The sequence below is a fragment of the Zonotrichia albicollis genome, chromosome 19, assembly GCF_047830755.1.
Source record: "Zonotrichia albicollis isolate bZonAlb1 chromosome 19, bZonAlb1.hap1, whole genome shotgun sequence".
Lineage (NCBI taxonomy): Eukaryota > Metazoa > Chordata > Aves > Passeriformes > Passerellidae > Zonotrichia > Zonotrichia albicollis.
In genome coordinates, this window is record NC_133837.1 from 13,664,250 (window position 1) to 13,679,022 (window position 14,773).

General features: G+C 41.7%; 1 protein-coding gene across 1 annotated transcript in view; it reads right to left on the reverse strand.

Annotated features, from left to right (window-relative positions):
* FASN (fatty acid synthase) overlaps window positions 1-14,773 on the reverse strand; it is a 40,214-nt gene that overhangs the window by 14,925 nt on the left and 10,516 nt on the right. Inside the window, exons 7-23 of the mRNA XM_005495664.4 lie at window positions 14,400-14,515; window positions 14,027-14,161; window positions 11,199-11,658; window positions 10,611-10,798; window positions 9,589-9,778; window positions 8,072-8,166; window positions 7,538-7,672; window positions 7,049-7,252; window positions 5,432-5,547; window positions 4,818-4,993; window positions 4,279-4,470; window positions 3,917-3,997; window positions 3,633-3,818; window positions 3,152-3,331; window positions 2,720-2,923; window positions 1,210-1,520; window positions 669-1,058 (exon numbers count right to left, since the gene is read on the reverse strand). Coding sequence (XP_005495721.2) covers window positions 669-1,058; window positions 1,210-1,520; window positions 2,720-2,923; window positions 3,152-3,331; window positions 3,633-3,818; window positions 3,917-3,997; window positions 4,279-4,470; window positions 4,818-4,993; window positions 5,432-5,547; window positions 7,049-7,252; window positions 7,538-7,672; window positions 8,072-8,166; window positions 9,589-9,778; window positions 10,611-10,798; window positions 11,199-11,658; window positions 14,027-14,161; window positions 14,400-14,515 — 3,359 coding nt within the window. The remainder of the gene's footprint in view (window positions 1-668; window positions 1,059-1,209; window positions 1,521-2,719; window positions 2,924-3,151; window positions 3,332-3,632; window positions 3,819-3,916; window positions 3,998-4,278; window positions 4,471-4,817; window positions 4,994-5,431; window positions 5,548-7,048; window positions 7,253-7,537; window positions 7,673-8,071; window positions 8,167-9,588; window positions 9,779-10,610; window positions 10,799-11,198; window positions 11,659-14,026; window positions 14,162-14,399; window positions 14,516-14,773) is intronic.

Below are 14,773 nucleotides of genomic sequence, written 5' to 3' on the forward strand. Positions count from 1 at the left end.
TTCCACCCTTACCCTTGCCTTTCACTCTCCTCCTCTTGCACCAGCTTTGGCATTAGTTTATCTGTATGATATACTGGTTGGAAGATACAATGCTGACACTCTTCTCTCCCTCCTCCAGCTTCTCAGGGCTTATTTACTGTATCTCATTATGGGATCAGATAACATAGGGAAGAGGAAAGGAAGAAAAGAAAAATACAAGAGAAAAGCCTTCCTTCTGGGAGGACCTTAACATTAGAAGAAATTACTAGCTTGTAAAATCGCACTCTAAGCAGTAGTATCAAAAGTAAGAGAGATAGTCTGATACCGAAGCATTTCAGGATTCTACAGTGGTAGAGCTGTACCCCACCCAGCAACATGATTTTAACAATAAAGGAATTGTCCTGGCCAGTGTTTTCATACAGATTAGACAGATGCTCAAAAGACAATTAATAATTTTCAGTGCATTAAGAAAGGCTTTCCTGATTGAACCTACAGTTTACTCTCTCAATCTAATATGTAGTAATTTGCAAGTCCTCTCTTCTTAAGAAGTGTTCATTAGATATTTCTGCAGAAGTCCTCAATGGAAAGGCATGCAAGCAATGCCTACTATACATTTACCATCAGGGCATCTACAAGCAGCAGACTCAGACTATCCATGGTGAAAGTATCTGTCCTTCCAAGAGGCTTACCTCACTTAGGAAGCTGTGTTTCTGCTGCAGATCTGGGCTTGTAAGGAAACTGACAATTTCTCCAAGGGTTTCTCCCTTAAGAAGAGTATGTAGCAAAACAAACCCTCCTTCTTTCACAGCAGCTGCCAAATTAGAGAGTATTTCAGTGGTATTCACTAAAACACTTGTTGAACAGTTGTATACCACCAGGTCAGCATTGGTCAGATTTCCAGAGGGAGGGCTAGATGGATCCCACCGGCTAGAGACAACACCAGCATCTTGTAACTCTGTTTCAACAGCTGAAAGGTTTTCCAGGATGCAGTCAGTGGCAATGTAGTCCAGCTGCAACAGGGGCTGAGCATTCAGAATACTTTTCACACGAGAGAACAGTTGTCCACTTCCTGCATTAGCCTGTGAGAAAAAGAAGGGGAGGGAAAAGCAGAAACCAAATCAAAACATGACTGATATCCAGAATTATAACCGGAACAACAGCAGTATGTAATCAGGTTACTGGAAGGCCTAGAAACACTAGCTACAATCCCATCCCAGGCTTTCAACTAACCTCTATTATCTTCATCCTATGACTGATCATGTTCTCCAATGCCACATCCAGGCAAGTCCTCAACTCTGCAGAATCCAGCAATCCACTGAGAAGAGGGTCATTTCGGAAGTGCATTTTCTCTCGAACCACAACTTGTTGCAGCTCAGAATGGAGGTTTCCATTCAGTTCCAGGCGGCAGATCTCAGCGAGGATATGCTGAAGGCCCTTTTGTGTGGACGAGGACCCCGTAGCAGCCACTGCATTTTCTACTCCAGGGATGACTAATTTGACCCCATGCACTGCCACCTTAGACTGCAACTTTTGGATCAGACCTATGGAATAGAAGGGGGAAATGAAAGAAAGAGTCAAGATTTTCCAAGAATTCTTTTCCTCCTTGCCTCCATTTGCTACACCAGCTGATCAGCACCACAGCATCCTATATCACAGATACAGTGCAGCCTCTTACATTCACATAATTATGTATTGTGCAGTAGTTGCCCCAAATAAGTAGGCTTTGTAGCCAAACAAACAACACCCCCACAATTACCTGTGGTAAGACTGACTAAAGAGGGCAACTAACAGAAAACTTTTGATTGATTTAGGGAGCTGTGGTGGAAAATTTTAAGTTTCTGAAGATACAAAAATACTAAAATGCCCTTTTGCTTTATAAACTGATGGGAAATAGTTAATCCTGACTGAGGATCAGGAACTGGATTACAAAAAACAAAATATTCCCACCACAGCCTAGAAAAAATATGCTCTGGGGACAGTATTTGGATGCTGCAGGGGAAAACTAAGGAGAAAAAAAAAAAAAAAAGGAAATCTTTAGAATCTATTGTCAAATCTAAGGATGAGCATGAAGACACTCTACCAATACAGAATGAAAAAAATGATTCTCTCAAGATGAAGCAAAATTCATCACTAAAGTAAAAATTTTTTTAAAAAGTAACATTTTTCTCTTTGATGAAAAGGCACTTAAAGTGATTAGTTTAGTGGATGTCTCCCCATCAAAAACCAATATATTTAGCTACCAGTTTCACAACAGACTGAACTGCTCCTATTCTATTCTTGTGGCAAACAATTCCTTTGATGTGTGCCTCACTACATCATTTTCCCTGTTTGGATATGTGCCTGCAGTCAAAGTGCCTATTGTAGCAGTTCACAAGCAAAAACAAACCAAGGTTAAAATCTCACTTAAGTAAGCTCTCCTGTCAGTGTCTAAAGCAACTAGGTTGGATTTCTCCTTAAAGATGATTTGTGTCTCTCTGCTTGCAGAAGGGGTTGTGCCATCTAACACCACATCTGACTGTTATAGAAGGAAAGATGTCCCTCTTCATGGCTTTTACTCTTTCTCACATTCTACAGAGCTCAGGCAGAACTGGCTTTTAGCTTCCAGCAATCATACAGAGAACCCTTGCTGAAGTCTTCTACAGAGACCAATATTTAATATCTTGGATGTTCTGAAGGAGTATTCAGCTTCTCTCGGGCTAGAAGACTCTCCTAGTATGACAAGAAAGCAATCCCACTCTACCTTTGCATTGCTCCAGATAGGCATGAAGATGGGCACTTGAAGACAAACAGCTACTCTCAGTGTAGGGCACAAAGCAGAATTTTTCCAGGGTGGGAGGTATCTGTTCCTGCTGTCGCCGTGGTGCCACAGAAGCATGAAGACCATTGATCTGAACGCCTCCTGCTTTAAGGCTATCAAGACAGCGGTCCACCAGAACTTCCAAAGCTGAAAGTCAGGAAAGAAATGTAAGTTGGGAAACAAAAACATATTTTGTTCAGGGTGATTTGATGAACAGTGCTATGTGGGGCTCTTTCATAGAGAGGTTACAGAGTTGCAGAAGAGCTTGGAGACTAAGAGGACCCTCCCATCAAAATTCATCCTACTACTTCAGAATTGACACATTCACCCAGTAGTCAAAGCAACCAGCAGAAGTTCAAGCATGAGAGACATTACCTTCTATATTGTCCTGGTATTGGCACACCTGCTCACGATGCAGCACTGGATCAATACAGACTGAGCGAATCCTCGTGGGTAAGCGCAGACTGCGGCCAGTCTCAGGTAAGATCAGCATATGCAGCAGAGTGTCAAGGAAGGTCACCCAGTTCCCATTCCACAGAACTTTTCCTGCAGTTGCTGCAGAAGAGGAAGAGAAAGCCTCACTATTTCATCATTCATCAGATGCTAGAATGTCACTGCTTATTAAACGCCAAGTTTGGTGTATGTACCCAGCTTCCCCTGTAAATTCCACCACACAGTTCTACACTGGAAAGAACAGCTTTCTCAATGCTCTTTGTTGTTATCTCCTATCACACAAAGTATAATTACCTCACAAGGCACAGTCAGGTGAACTGTTAATACAAATGGTATTAAAGGATCAAATAGTCATCATTATGATACCCAGGCCTCACTGTGCTTCTTCTGAAAGGAAATTTACCTTCACTGTTGCATTCTAGAACACCCTGGAAAGTTGGTCCATAATTATATCCACGCAGATGCAGCTCTTGATAAATGTCATCTTTCAAGAGCCCAGGCTTTGAGCTCCTGTCTGCTTGAGTCCGAAGGCCATCTGTCTGGTTACGGAAATTGTTCTGAGCAGTGTCTTCCAGGAGCGAAATCTTCCCTGAAGGGCACAGTAACAAGAATAATGATGATTACCATTATTTATAAATTATGGATTTATTAAGATTGTACATATACACTTATATTTCCTTCACTTACCACTGACAGCCAGATTCCCATTTCCTGATACCTCAAAGCAGTGGGAAGCAGGCATAAGTCTTACTTCCAGCTGTACTGATCCTGCAAGAAACATTGAGGAAGACAGGAGGTCATTTATCTCTACCATCCTCAAGCAGAACTTTTTCCTTCACTATCCCTAAACTTACCACTCACAACAGGTAATAAGATGACCATAATGCATACTACTTGACTATATGAATCCATTCCTTTGCTCAGTCATGCTGCACTCCTCTTTAGTCTCTTTCCTGCATTCCTCCTCACTTTTCCCATGCATTCCTTTCCTTCCACTCCCTCCATCTTCACTACACAGTTGTGCAGTTATACCAGCACTCCTCACTCACCCTTTTTGGGAATGATAGTTGCCTGATGAATTGTGACATCTTCGAACGTAACAGCCACTTCGTCCATAGCCACACCAAGAGACCGCGCCAGTGTTCGCCAAGCCAGCACGAGGTACCCAGTTGCAGGGTACAAAACTCTGCCATCAATGCAGTGACCAATCAAGTAGTGGTCAGGAGAGTCAGGACTCACATCTGTCAAACAACAAAGAGAAGAAAAATAATAAAAACACTAAAAAAGAGGTTTTCCCCCTCAATATCCACAAGAGGCTCTAGTTTCCCCAACTATCCTGCCTGACAATATGAAGCCCTTAGAATTACTCTTAGTCTAAAGCAATAGAGGTTCCTGGTTTGTTCATGTTCTCTCATCCCATTTCAGAAACAGATACAGGTTTTTGTCAATCCAAACCAAACATTTAAGCTTCAGAGGATGGCTTCCAGGATGCTGTTTTGAGTATTCTATTCTTACTATTACAAAAGCAAACACACAGGTAAAGCAGGAAAGTGACAAACAAATAATAGACCCCAAATGAGCAACACACCAATATTGTAGACTGAAGCAGATGCAGAGCCTTTGGAACCTGCTGGAAAGTCTTCAGCTGTCGGAACATCCCAGTCCTGACTGTGGTCCCATTTGATGCATGGAGAAATAAGGGGTGTTCCCACAGGGACAGGGTATTCCATAGACGGGAACAAGTTATTTCCAAGAACATTTATCCTAAAAAGACAAAAATAATCAAGACATGGGAGAAGGGATGGGAAGAAAAAGTAAGGAAAAAAATTGGTTATAATTAAGAGGTCAGGCAGTAATTGGTCTCAAACTCCATGTCAGATGTACCATGAACACTTACTGCAGCCAAATTTATAATTAACAGTCTATAAGATGCAAAATTTATTTCCAGAAGCTAGTGCCAGGTTCCTAGGCCTTTAAAATGGGACTTCTCTTTCGAAGGCACCTTCCCTGCTCAAGCAGTCTCTAACCCACAGGAACACTTCACAAGTGAGCATGCTAAGTATGTAAAGCACAAACGCACATCCCATTTATTTCAAGGTTTCTTGAAGGAGTGTTTGATTCCATATGAAGACATGCATATTAGAGAAGAGACCTGAATTCCCTTCTGTTATCCCACTTACCCTCTTCCCCATGTCTCCTTACCCAGTTAAATGAATCTTGCCAATCTGTGTTAGGAAGAACTCCAAATTATTTTGGTGATCTTTCTTCATCAATGGCAGAATGGTGCAAGTTGGTTTCAAAGTTCTCTTCAAGATAGCCTGGTCAAGCAGAATCCATACATCACTGGTGGAAGGCATTACTTACTACTTTGTCTCAGAATTTTTGTCTATAGTGTCCAAACCACTTATGCATCTGTGCCAAGAGTTCAGTGCTAGCTGCTGCCACAAACACCACTTTAACAGGGAAGAGTACCCTTCCAGCAACCCTAGCTGTTGCACATCTAATAAAGCAGAACCTACACAATATTAATGTAATTCTGCCAAAACACTCCCAGGTAGACTGTGAGGTAAAACCACAAGCTGCACTTGAAAAACTGCTAAGTCACCGTCTCATGCCTCCCACTTGCACACACTCCCTTGCCAGGAGCAGCACCTTATGGTCTGAAGTATCCTAGAGCATCTTTCAAGCATAAGTTATTAGACCAAAAAACTCAGCCTCGAACACCTGACCCAATTTTTTATCTTCTCTTCAATTTGATCCCATGGTCTTTACATGAGAAAATCAGGATACTTTCAAACACAGACAATGAAGTCTTAGTCACTTGCATTAGAGTCCAAAATTGTTCAATGATTTCAACATGAGGCATAAAGTCTCTGTCGAAAAAAATATATGCCCAATTTAAAAACAGTACTCTTGATTCTCCCTTCAAATCACTTTCAAAGCATGAGACTAACATGACATAGCAAAAATACACTGGGCTGAAACTAAGAAGCACTGTGTAACTATTAATCTTGATCATGAGTAATTATTATTCTTCCTAAGACTTCTCCTCTTGCGTGCCACTGACCAAATAAAAAAAGACCAGTCCTTGAGACTTAAGAGACACAGACAAGACCACACCACTGATCCTGAAGAGCAAGTGTTTCCCAATGCACCTCATGCTCTGCACTCTCTACTATGGAGCTAATTCCACGAGAATCAATTTTGATAGGGTGGGAAGAAAAGAATAATGATCTGATCTCATTAGAGAAAGGAGTTTAAGAAGAAAGTAAGCTTCTGTGGTTTCAGTCTACTTGGTCTAGGAGAAGAGGGGAAAACACCACTGTTATCCACCACCTCTTAAGACAAAACCTCAACCCAAATTCAGAGTACAGATGGTAAAAGATTTTTTTCATAGAGAAGGTCCGTTAATTCTTTGCATGTCTCACTCCACCATAAATTTTGTACACACTCTCCATTAGATCCAAACAATGAAATGCTTTCCTTACTCATTACATGCAGATCAGAAAGCTGGCTATCAGTTATCTGAACATGGGAACAAATAGCAGCAGTAATGTGAATTTCTGAGTAAGGAAGTGGTAGTGTGTTAGGGATTTTTTTTTATTTTTTTATTTTTAATATTAACATACACCACCCCCTAAAAAATCATGAAGAAACAAACAAGAAACCAAACATTAAAACTGGGAAAAGCTCAGAAGTACTGAAGGAAGCAAGTACTCTCAGAACTAGGGAAAAAAAAAAAAAGCTGCAGCTTTTCCCAGTTTGAGGGTCATCAGACCTTCAAACTCCTTGTAAGAGCATGATGATCAAATAGGATACCTGTAAAAGAGCATGTGGAGCAATCTCTACAACAACGGCATTCTCTGGAACATGCTTCAGACCTTCATGGAACAGCACTGGATTCACGAGGTTGTTCACATGGTACTCTGCAGAGGAATTCCTAGCCAGATCACCTTGCCACTGAGATTCAGGGATAGATGTACTGATCCATCGTGCTGAGCGAGGTTTAGGGTGTGGAATGACCTACAGACAGCCAAGAAAGAAGGACAGGAGAAAGAGTTACAAGTCATAGAGAACAACAGGATCAGCAAAAGCAAGCAGCTCCTCCTTTTTGCAGGTTAATTGCTCAGGACATCCTCCTGCTCCAGGCCAAGTGATTTCAAACATTAGATCTCACAGAGGTCTACATGCTCTTCAAGAGATTTTCTCTTCCTTCTGAAAAAAGGAGTCCCCTCAAGCTCAACATAACCTATAGGCAACCCAGGTGTCAGAGCATAAGCCATGCAAGTCATGGTTTGGCAATATTACCTTTTTCAGAGCATTGAACAGTGCTGGGGCAATAGATGCCATGTAATGGGAGTGAAAGGCGACGCCAGCACTGCGCACCTCCTTTGCAAACACACCCTCTTTCTTCAGTTTGGCTACAAACTCATTCACAGAGTCCTAAGAACAAAAACATAAGTGAACTAAGAGAGAAGCTCACAAAATACTAGGTATTTGTACAAGCCAGTGTAGTCCCTCCATACCCTTCATCAGTTACCATTTAAGGGGAGCCACAGCAGTGATGAAGTTATTGCCCTTCTCAGTCTTATAATTTACCATCCTCTATGCCCATGGATAGAAGAGATTTTATTACTAGCTTACTGAGGCACCAATATCACTTCCTCTTACAGATTATTGGACTGTGTAAGTTTATACAATGTATTATGTCCACTCCACCACTTCAATCAGCTCCCCTTTTCAAGCAGCTGCACTCTAAGTAAGCTTCATGCTTTCTTCAAACTTGAACTTTGCAGGTCCTACTCACAATCCCGGTACACACTGTGTCAGTTTCATGCTCACCAGAGGCCCCGAAACAGTGACAGTGTCCTCAGAGTTGTGACAGGCTGGTACCACATTTGGAGGACAGCGTTGTTTACACTCCTCCCATGTCAGACCTGCAGAAGGAAGGCCACAGGAAAACAAAAGGGTTTTTAGTTATGAGCCTCATAAGAGGAGGAAATATTAAGTGCACAGTCACTCTGCTCAATTCAGCACTTTGCAAAATTGGGAAATACTCGCAAGAGACTGATGGGTACCTCCCTCTCCCCTCCAAAGCAATTCTGCAAAAGCTAAGAATATTTACCCTAGAGCTTTACCATGACATTTATCACAGTTAAGATGAACACAAGGCCCAATCTTTGCACCATCCCATTAATGAATGAGGTGAGGGTAACCCCCACACTTTCAAAGAAGCTGCAGAAGTGGTTGTTTAGTCTCATGTTGCCATTAGTTTCTAGGAGCCAAGCCCATGTGTTCTCTCCCCTGCTTTAGCTTGGATTGCTGAGAGACAGAAAATAGCCATACAAATCAGTAACTCTAGTGGCATGTCAGATTAAATGTGAAGCATCTGGTCATAACATTACACAGATACAAGTCACAGGAAGAACTTGAACTCAACATTAGATTATCAAAAACATACTATATGTAGACTTCCAAATTCTATGATAAGAGTGTAATTTATTTAATCTCAAGGGGGGAAAAAAGCTTAATTAGGTAGGTAGTCCTTTGGAGCATTACCTAAATTAAGAAATCTGAGATTATAGCAAGTGTTCTAATCCAACAGACAGCATTATACCTGCAACAACTTTTCTCCAAAGTGTTTTCAGGTTTTAATTGACCCTGCATCCAATAAGAAACAGAAAAACAACAGTGCTACCAATAATAATTTTACTTTTAAGCATGTAAGTCACTATAAAGTTGCACTACAAAGCAAAACTGCTGGGTCCAAAATTTTACCTGACAGTAGGTAAAACTATATGACTTACACAGACACAAAGTAAAGTTTGTTCAGGAGAAAGCTTATTCCCAAGTGCTATTAGGCCATAGTAAATTCCACTAGCCAGCTGCCCGCTACATCACAGTGGCTTACTGTTTTCACATCTCATTACTCCTGCAGACAATCACAAGTCTCCTTTGGAAAAAAAATTACAAAAAACCCCCAAAATACATACACACACACATCTGTGTGTGTATGATACAAATCTATAGAGAGCAAAAAAATTCACTGCTTTACATTTTTACCTTGTTTCAAGGTATTATTTACGAAGCCTTTCATTGGTCACTTGGCAATAAATCTCTCCATTTCCACTTAAATTTTGGATGGTTACCAAAATCCTGATGTATTCCAGGACAGAGATCACTACCATTTTATCCACTTAAATACTTAAGAGCCTGTTCTACATCAGAAGAAAACAAAGAGGAGGATACAGTGGCCAAGATTTTACATTATAGTTTCAGAGACCAGTTTGATCCCAATGACATACAGTAGAGAACAGATGCACATTCCTGTATCACTCTTTTGGTAAGGGTGTACCTACCAACAGCAGCCATTCCTCCAGGTGGCAATTTGGCCTCTTTAACGCATCGTCCCCGCCAATAAGCAGCAAGAATGGCCTCTTCATGACTTAAGGAGTTGTCTGCATAGCCGCAAGCCAGTTCTCCCACTGAGTGGCCCACAATCCCATCCGGATGCAGACCTGCAGCCTTCAGCATATCAATCTGAGCAATCTGCAAGCAGAAGTAAAATTAGATGCCATGCCAGAGTAAGCAGGTGTCAGGCCTCAAAGGTACACACATGTAGCAAGTACATAATGAACTTTTTGGTTCAGACATTCTTGGCCTCACTGCTTTTGTTTTTCCCCACAACTACAGCTCCATCCTCCTTTCAAAGCAATCCCAAGAAACATCATGCAACTCCAGTATTGTCTGGGCCTCTTCACAATGTAATTTTTCACTGAGAAAGTATTTCCAACGATAAAAGGCTGCCAAGAATGTATCTGTACAAATTAAGAGGCTAAGACCAGCTTTCCAGATCACTTTAAAAGCTTGGCCTCTAGTTTATTAAGAAACCATGAGTACCACATTGACACTCAGAATCATGAAGATGCTTCATTCAGCTTGACTTAGTTCATTTCAGAACAAATTTTAGAAGACATTAAATGGAACCTTGCTCCTTGGCACAAACATTTGCCTGAAACTTAAAGACATTCCTAAAGCTCTTAATGGAAGAAACTGTGTCACATATACACATGGATACACATGCAAATCAGTTCAGACCAGTATTAGTCCAAACATCTTGTAAGAAAAAAGCAGTGAAGCCAAGACTATCTATACCAAAAAGTTTGTCATGTACTTCGAAGTGCCAAAGCCTGAAACCGCCAAGGGCACAATGCACTCCCTCCTCTCAGAGAGGTATTTCCAACAGCTGCCACTTGCTGATTACACAAAACAAGCTTCCATAAATTGATATAAAGTGTTACCAGCCAAACAGACACATTGGCAGAAGGTGCTTATGTAGATTGAGTCCATTACCCCCCTCCCCGAGCCCACTGAGTCTTGCCTGAATAGCAGCCAGTCCAACAAATGCATGAACAGTGTCATCAAAAGTGCTCTCATTTGCTTGCAGCAGCAGCTCTGAGACCTTAAGGCCTGTGTTCTTCAAAGCCTGATCTGAACGCAATATAGACTGGCGAAACAGATCCAGCTTCATAAGGCTCAGGCCCATGCCTTTCCACTGTGTTCCCATGCCTGCAGGATATGCAAGGAGCTTTTAGTAATACTCTGAAACAGGAGTAGACACAACACACTTTCCTCTGGCTTTTAGTAATACTCTGAAACAGGAGTAGACACAACACACTTTCCTCTGGCAGTTAAAGAATTCTAACTAAGAGCAAAGCATTGTACATTTCTTACATTCTTTAAACTGGGCACTGGTTGTTATTTGCTGGGCTTCACTATAATCAGAAGACAGTTAAGTTGGAAGGTTTTGATAAAATACAGAAAACACAAGACTCCTAAACCTGTCACAGAGTTGCAAAATACTTCCTCATGCTACACTGTAAAATAACATTAGAGCACAGAATACAATTGCTCAAGTCCCAGATCTAAAAAGGAATAGAAAAGCCTGGATTCAATGCTGCACACCTACCTGAGCATATGTACCAGAGTGGTCTACCAGATGCTTGAACTTGCTGAACCTCTTTTATGTCACTTTCAGTGCCAACCAGTGTGTAGCCCCTGAAAGGCATGGAGGACACAGGAACTGCAGAGATGTCGCTGAGCAGGCTTACAAATGGGCTGCATTCTTCATGTTTTCTGCTCTCTTGAATTAGTGTTTCCACAGCTTCCTGGGTTCTGCCAGAAATCTGAACCAGCCTTGGCATGTTACTAGTCTCCAGAGGTTGGCATTTGTTCTTATTTGGCCTCAGAATGACATGAGCATTAGCACCCCCAAAACCAAAAGAGTTGATACCGATAAGGCCACCTTTCACTGGTGTTGGTTTACAAACTACCTCCAGGGAGCCATCTTGTAAGGCAGGAATATCTGGATTTGGGGTATTGAAATGAAGATTTGGAGTCCACAGCCCATGTTCCAGAGAGAGAATGACCTGAAAGAAAAAACAGAGTGCTCTGTGCTCCACATTGTCTCATGACACACATTCTTTTGTTACTTTTTTACTACAAATGACCATGTAGCATATTCTGAAACAGCTCTCTATGTTTGGATAAGGGGACATTTCAGAGAATAGCATTACTGATGTTACTGAGGTAGCAACTGCATCACCTAGGCAAATTTTCAGACCATGCAGGAAGTCAGCAGGGAAGCTGAGCGTTCAGCTTCCAGTCTCTTTCTAACTGGCAAGCCATGCAGTCTTGCTGGAAAAACAGCCTAGGTACTAAGACTATCACATCATCTTTTTTCCCTTTCAGATCCTATCCCTTTATCACATTCCACTCCATCCCTTCCCAGTCACATGCATTCACAAATCCTCTTCCTTATTGCAACAAAATGCTCCTATTTCTTGTTTTGCTGTGAGAGAATCAAGCTGAAGCACTGGTAAAGAAGTCTGCTTGATGCTTTACACCCATTTTTTGTCTTCTTGATTCAAAAAAGCAGAAACAGCAGACTGGGCAGAACTGGCAGAGCCAAAGGAAAGTACTGAAACAGTGTGAGGACCAAAATATCTGTGCCAAAAAAAGCAAGAGCTCCCTTCTCTCAGTAGCTTCTCTCTACATACAGCTCATGACACCAAGCCCACATTCATCTGCAGAACAAGCCCAGTAAATTGCAGGCAACAAGGTCAGCTGCAAACACAGCGTGCTCTGTATGTCTGACAGTTCCTTCATCACCCCAGAATGGTCAGAGAGACATACTGTCTTGGGAACTGCTCTTTCAAGTTGACTATCAGACATGGCAGCTTACCTGGGAGAACAACCAGTATAAATATACAACTTCAACTCACAGTCAACATGTTTAAAGCTGTAAGGATTTTCATGCACACTGTCCTACACCTACAATACTATGCACTTTGAATGTGCTGCTGGTTTACACAGATATATATTGTACTTTAGGTTTGCCATGGTTTCTACCTAGTTTTGAGAGCACAGTATAGAGAGCATACCACCAGTGCCACCAAAAAGCTTTGTCTTGGCTGCAAGGCAAGTGATTAGACAGGCTGAGTAATTCAAAGATGCAGGTGAGTTTTCCCTTCCTCATCAGAATTTGACTGAAGAGGCCTCAGCAAGCCTTAGTTTCATTCCTACCTATCCATATAATTAATGGATTATCTTCAAGTCTGAAACCTGATACTTTCAAGATGAAATTTCCTGACACCTCACATAGCAGCATTTTATGGAATTCCAGAAGAAAACACTTATACAAACTGAAGACATACTGAGACAGTTACTGTCTAAGAAACACTGGTTTTGGTGTAGAGGTGGGGGGCAACAGTACCTCAAAGTTATGATCCTGTCCTGACAGATCACAGAACTACACTAAACAAACTGTTACATACAACACAGTATGGATTGAGAAGCTTATTTTATGACTAGGCTATCATTCTTTCTATGAAGAATGTGTCAGTCAGAGATAAAGGCACTAAAAAACCCTAAACTTTTCTCTACAGAGAGATGGACACTGCTATTGCCATGCAGGTGAGGCTACTACACAGTGAGTTGTATTTGGGTCACAAGCAACCACTTCGAAGAGTCTAAAATTCTAGCAGTGGCAGTATATGTGACTTTGGTTTGCAAGGTTCTATAGTAATAGGCTTACAAACAAGTGTGAACATTAGCTAGCTCTCTGCTAAGCAGTTTAGCAGCCAGAGCCACTAGATGACTGTCTGCCTACAGCAGTAGTTAGCAAGCTGGTTGCTAAGACAGACAGACACACAGTTATTCATGCTGGTAGCCTCATCCCAGAGAACTCACCTGGCTTCCTGCCATCCTAAGAGAGAAGAGGAAGAGATGACACATCCCTGACAGAAAGCCAGAAGATCAGCTGCTCTTTTGGCACTGAAAGCCCACACTGCCTCTCATCTTTGGTCACTGTCATCTACTCCAAACATCTAAATCTCTCTACATGTATGTGCCTCAAACCCAAACGACTTGCAGCAGAGCTCTGTTGGAAGGTCCAGTGTAAGGACTGACAAAGTAAACAACAAGGATTAACAAAAGGATCCCAAAGCCTTCATTCTGAGCAGAGCTACGCTCCTACAGAATTCAGTAGGAAGCGGAAACTGAAGTGTGTGAACACAGCAGAGGGCCACCTAAGCATTTGGTGGTTTGCTGGACAGCCACATGAGCTTTTAAAAGTATTCACATGTGAGGCAAGTAGTTAATGAGAAACATCTGAGTTCTTATAATTATCAGTGAACACCCGAAATCAATGCAGATTTTCCCTAAACCAAACAAACAAAACCCCACACACTGGTGTTACCCACCATCCCAAATTTTCCTTCTCAAGTCTCTTGTTACCTTAGCTAATGCAGCAAGCCCTGAGGCAGGCTCTGGATGACCCATATTTGACTTGGTTGATCCGATCAACAGTGGCTCCCGCTCACAGTCACAGAAGATACTTGTAATGCTGTTTACTTCCTGTGGATCTCCAACCTAGTATGAAGAGAATCAGAATGGCTATTAGCCAGCACTTCCAAAACACACCCCAAAAGAGAAATCTGAAAGATTATGGTGTTTGGGCAAAGTCCAAAAGTTGTGAAGCAGAATATACTCTACTAATTGGTAGAAGGCAGAAGGATTTTACTTTGGGAAAACAAAGAATAATTTAATGGAAAGTGTGGCAAGAAATGCAATGGAAGAAAACACTCAGTCCCTAAGGGACCATGCTGACCTTGGTGCCTGTCCCATGAGCTTCAATATACTCCACTTCTTCAGGTTTGACACCACTTTCGCTGTACAAAGATCTGATCAACTTCTCCTGCATCTGTCCAGATGGGAATGTCACACCTAGGATCAAAATTGCCATCAATTCCACTCTCCTATCAGGTACCTCCTGTTCTGATTTTAGCATCCTTTCATTTACTTTAGGCTGCCAGGTCTCTCCCCAAAAACCAACTAAAGACCTTTTCACCATGTTCTTAGCACCAAACTCTCAGGCTCTTTGTAAGAAGAGCACAGGAACCAGGAATTAACCTAAAGCAATGAGTTAGGCTAGGTTGGAAAGATACTGGTTAACAGAATACTAGATTTCTAGGTTAAGTAAAA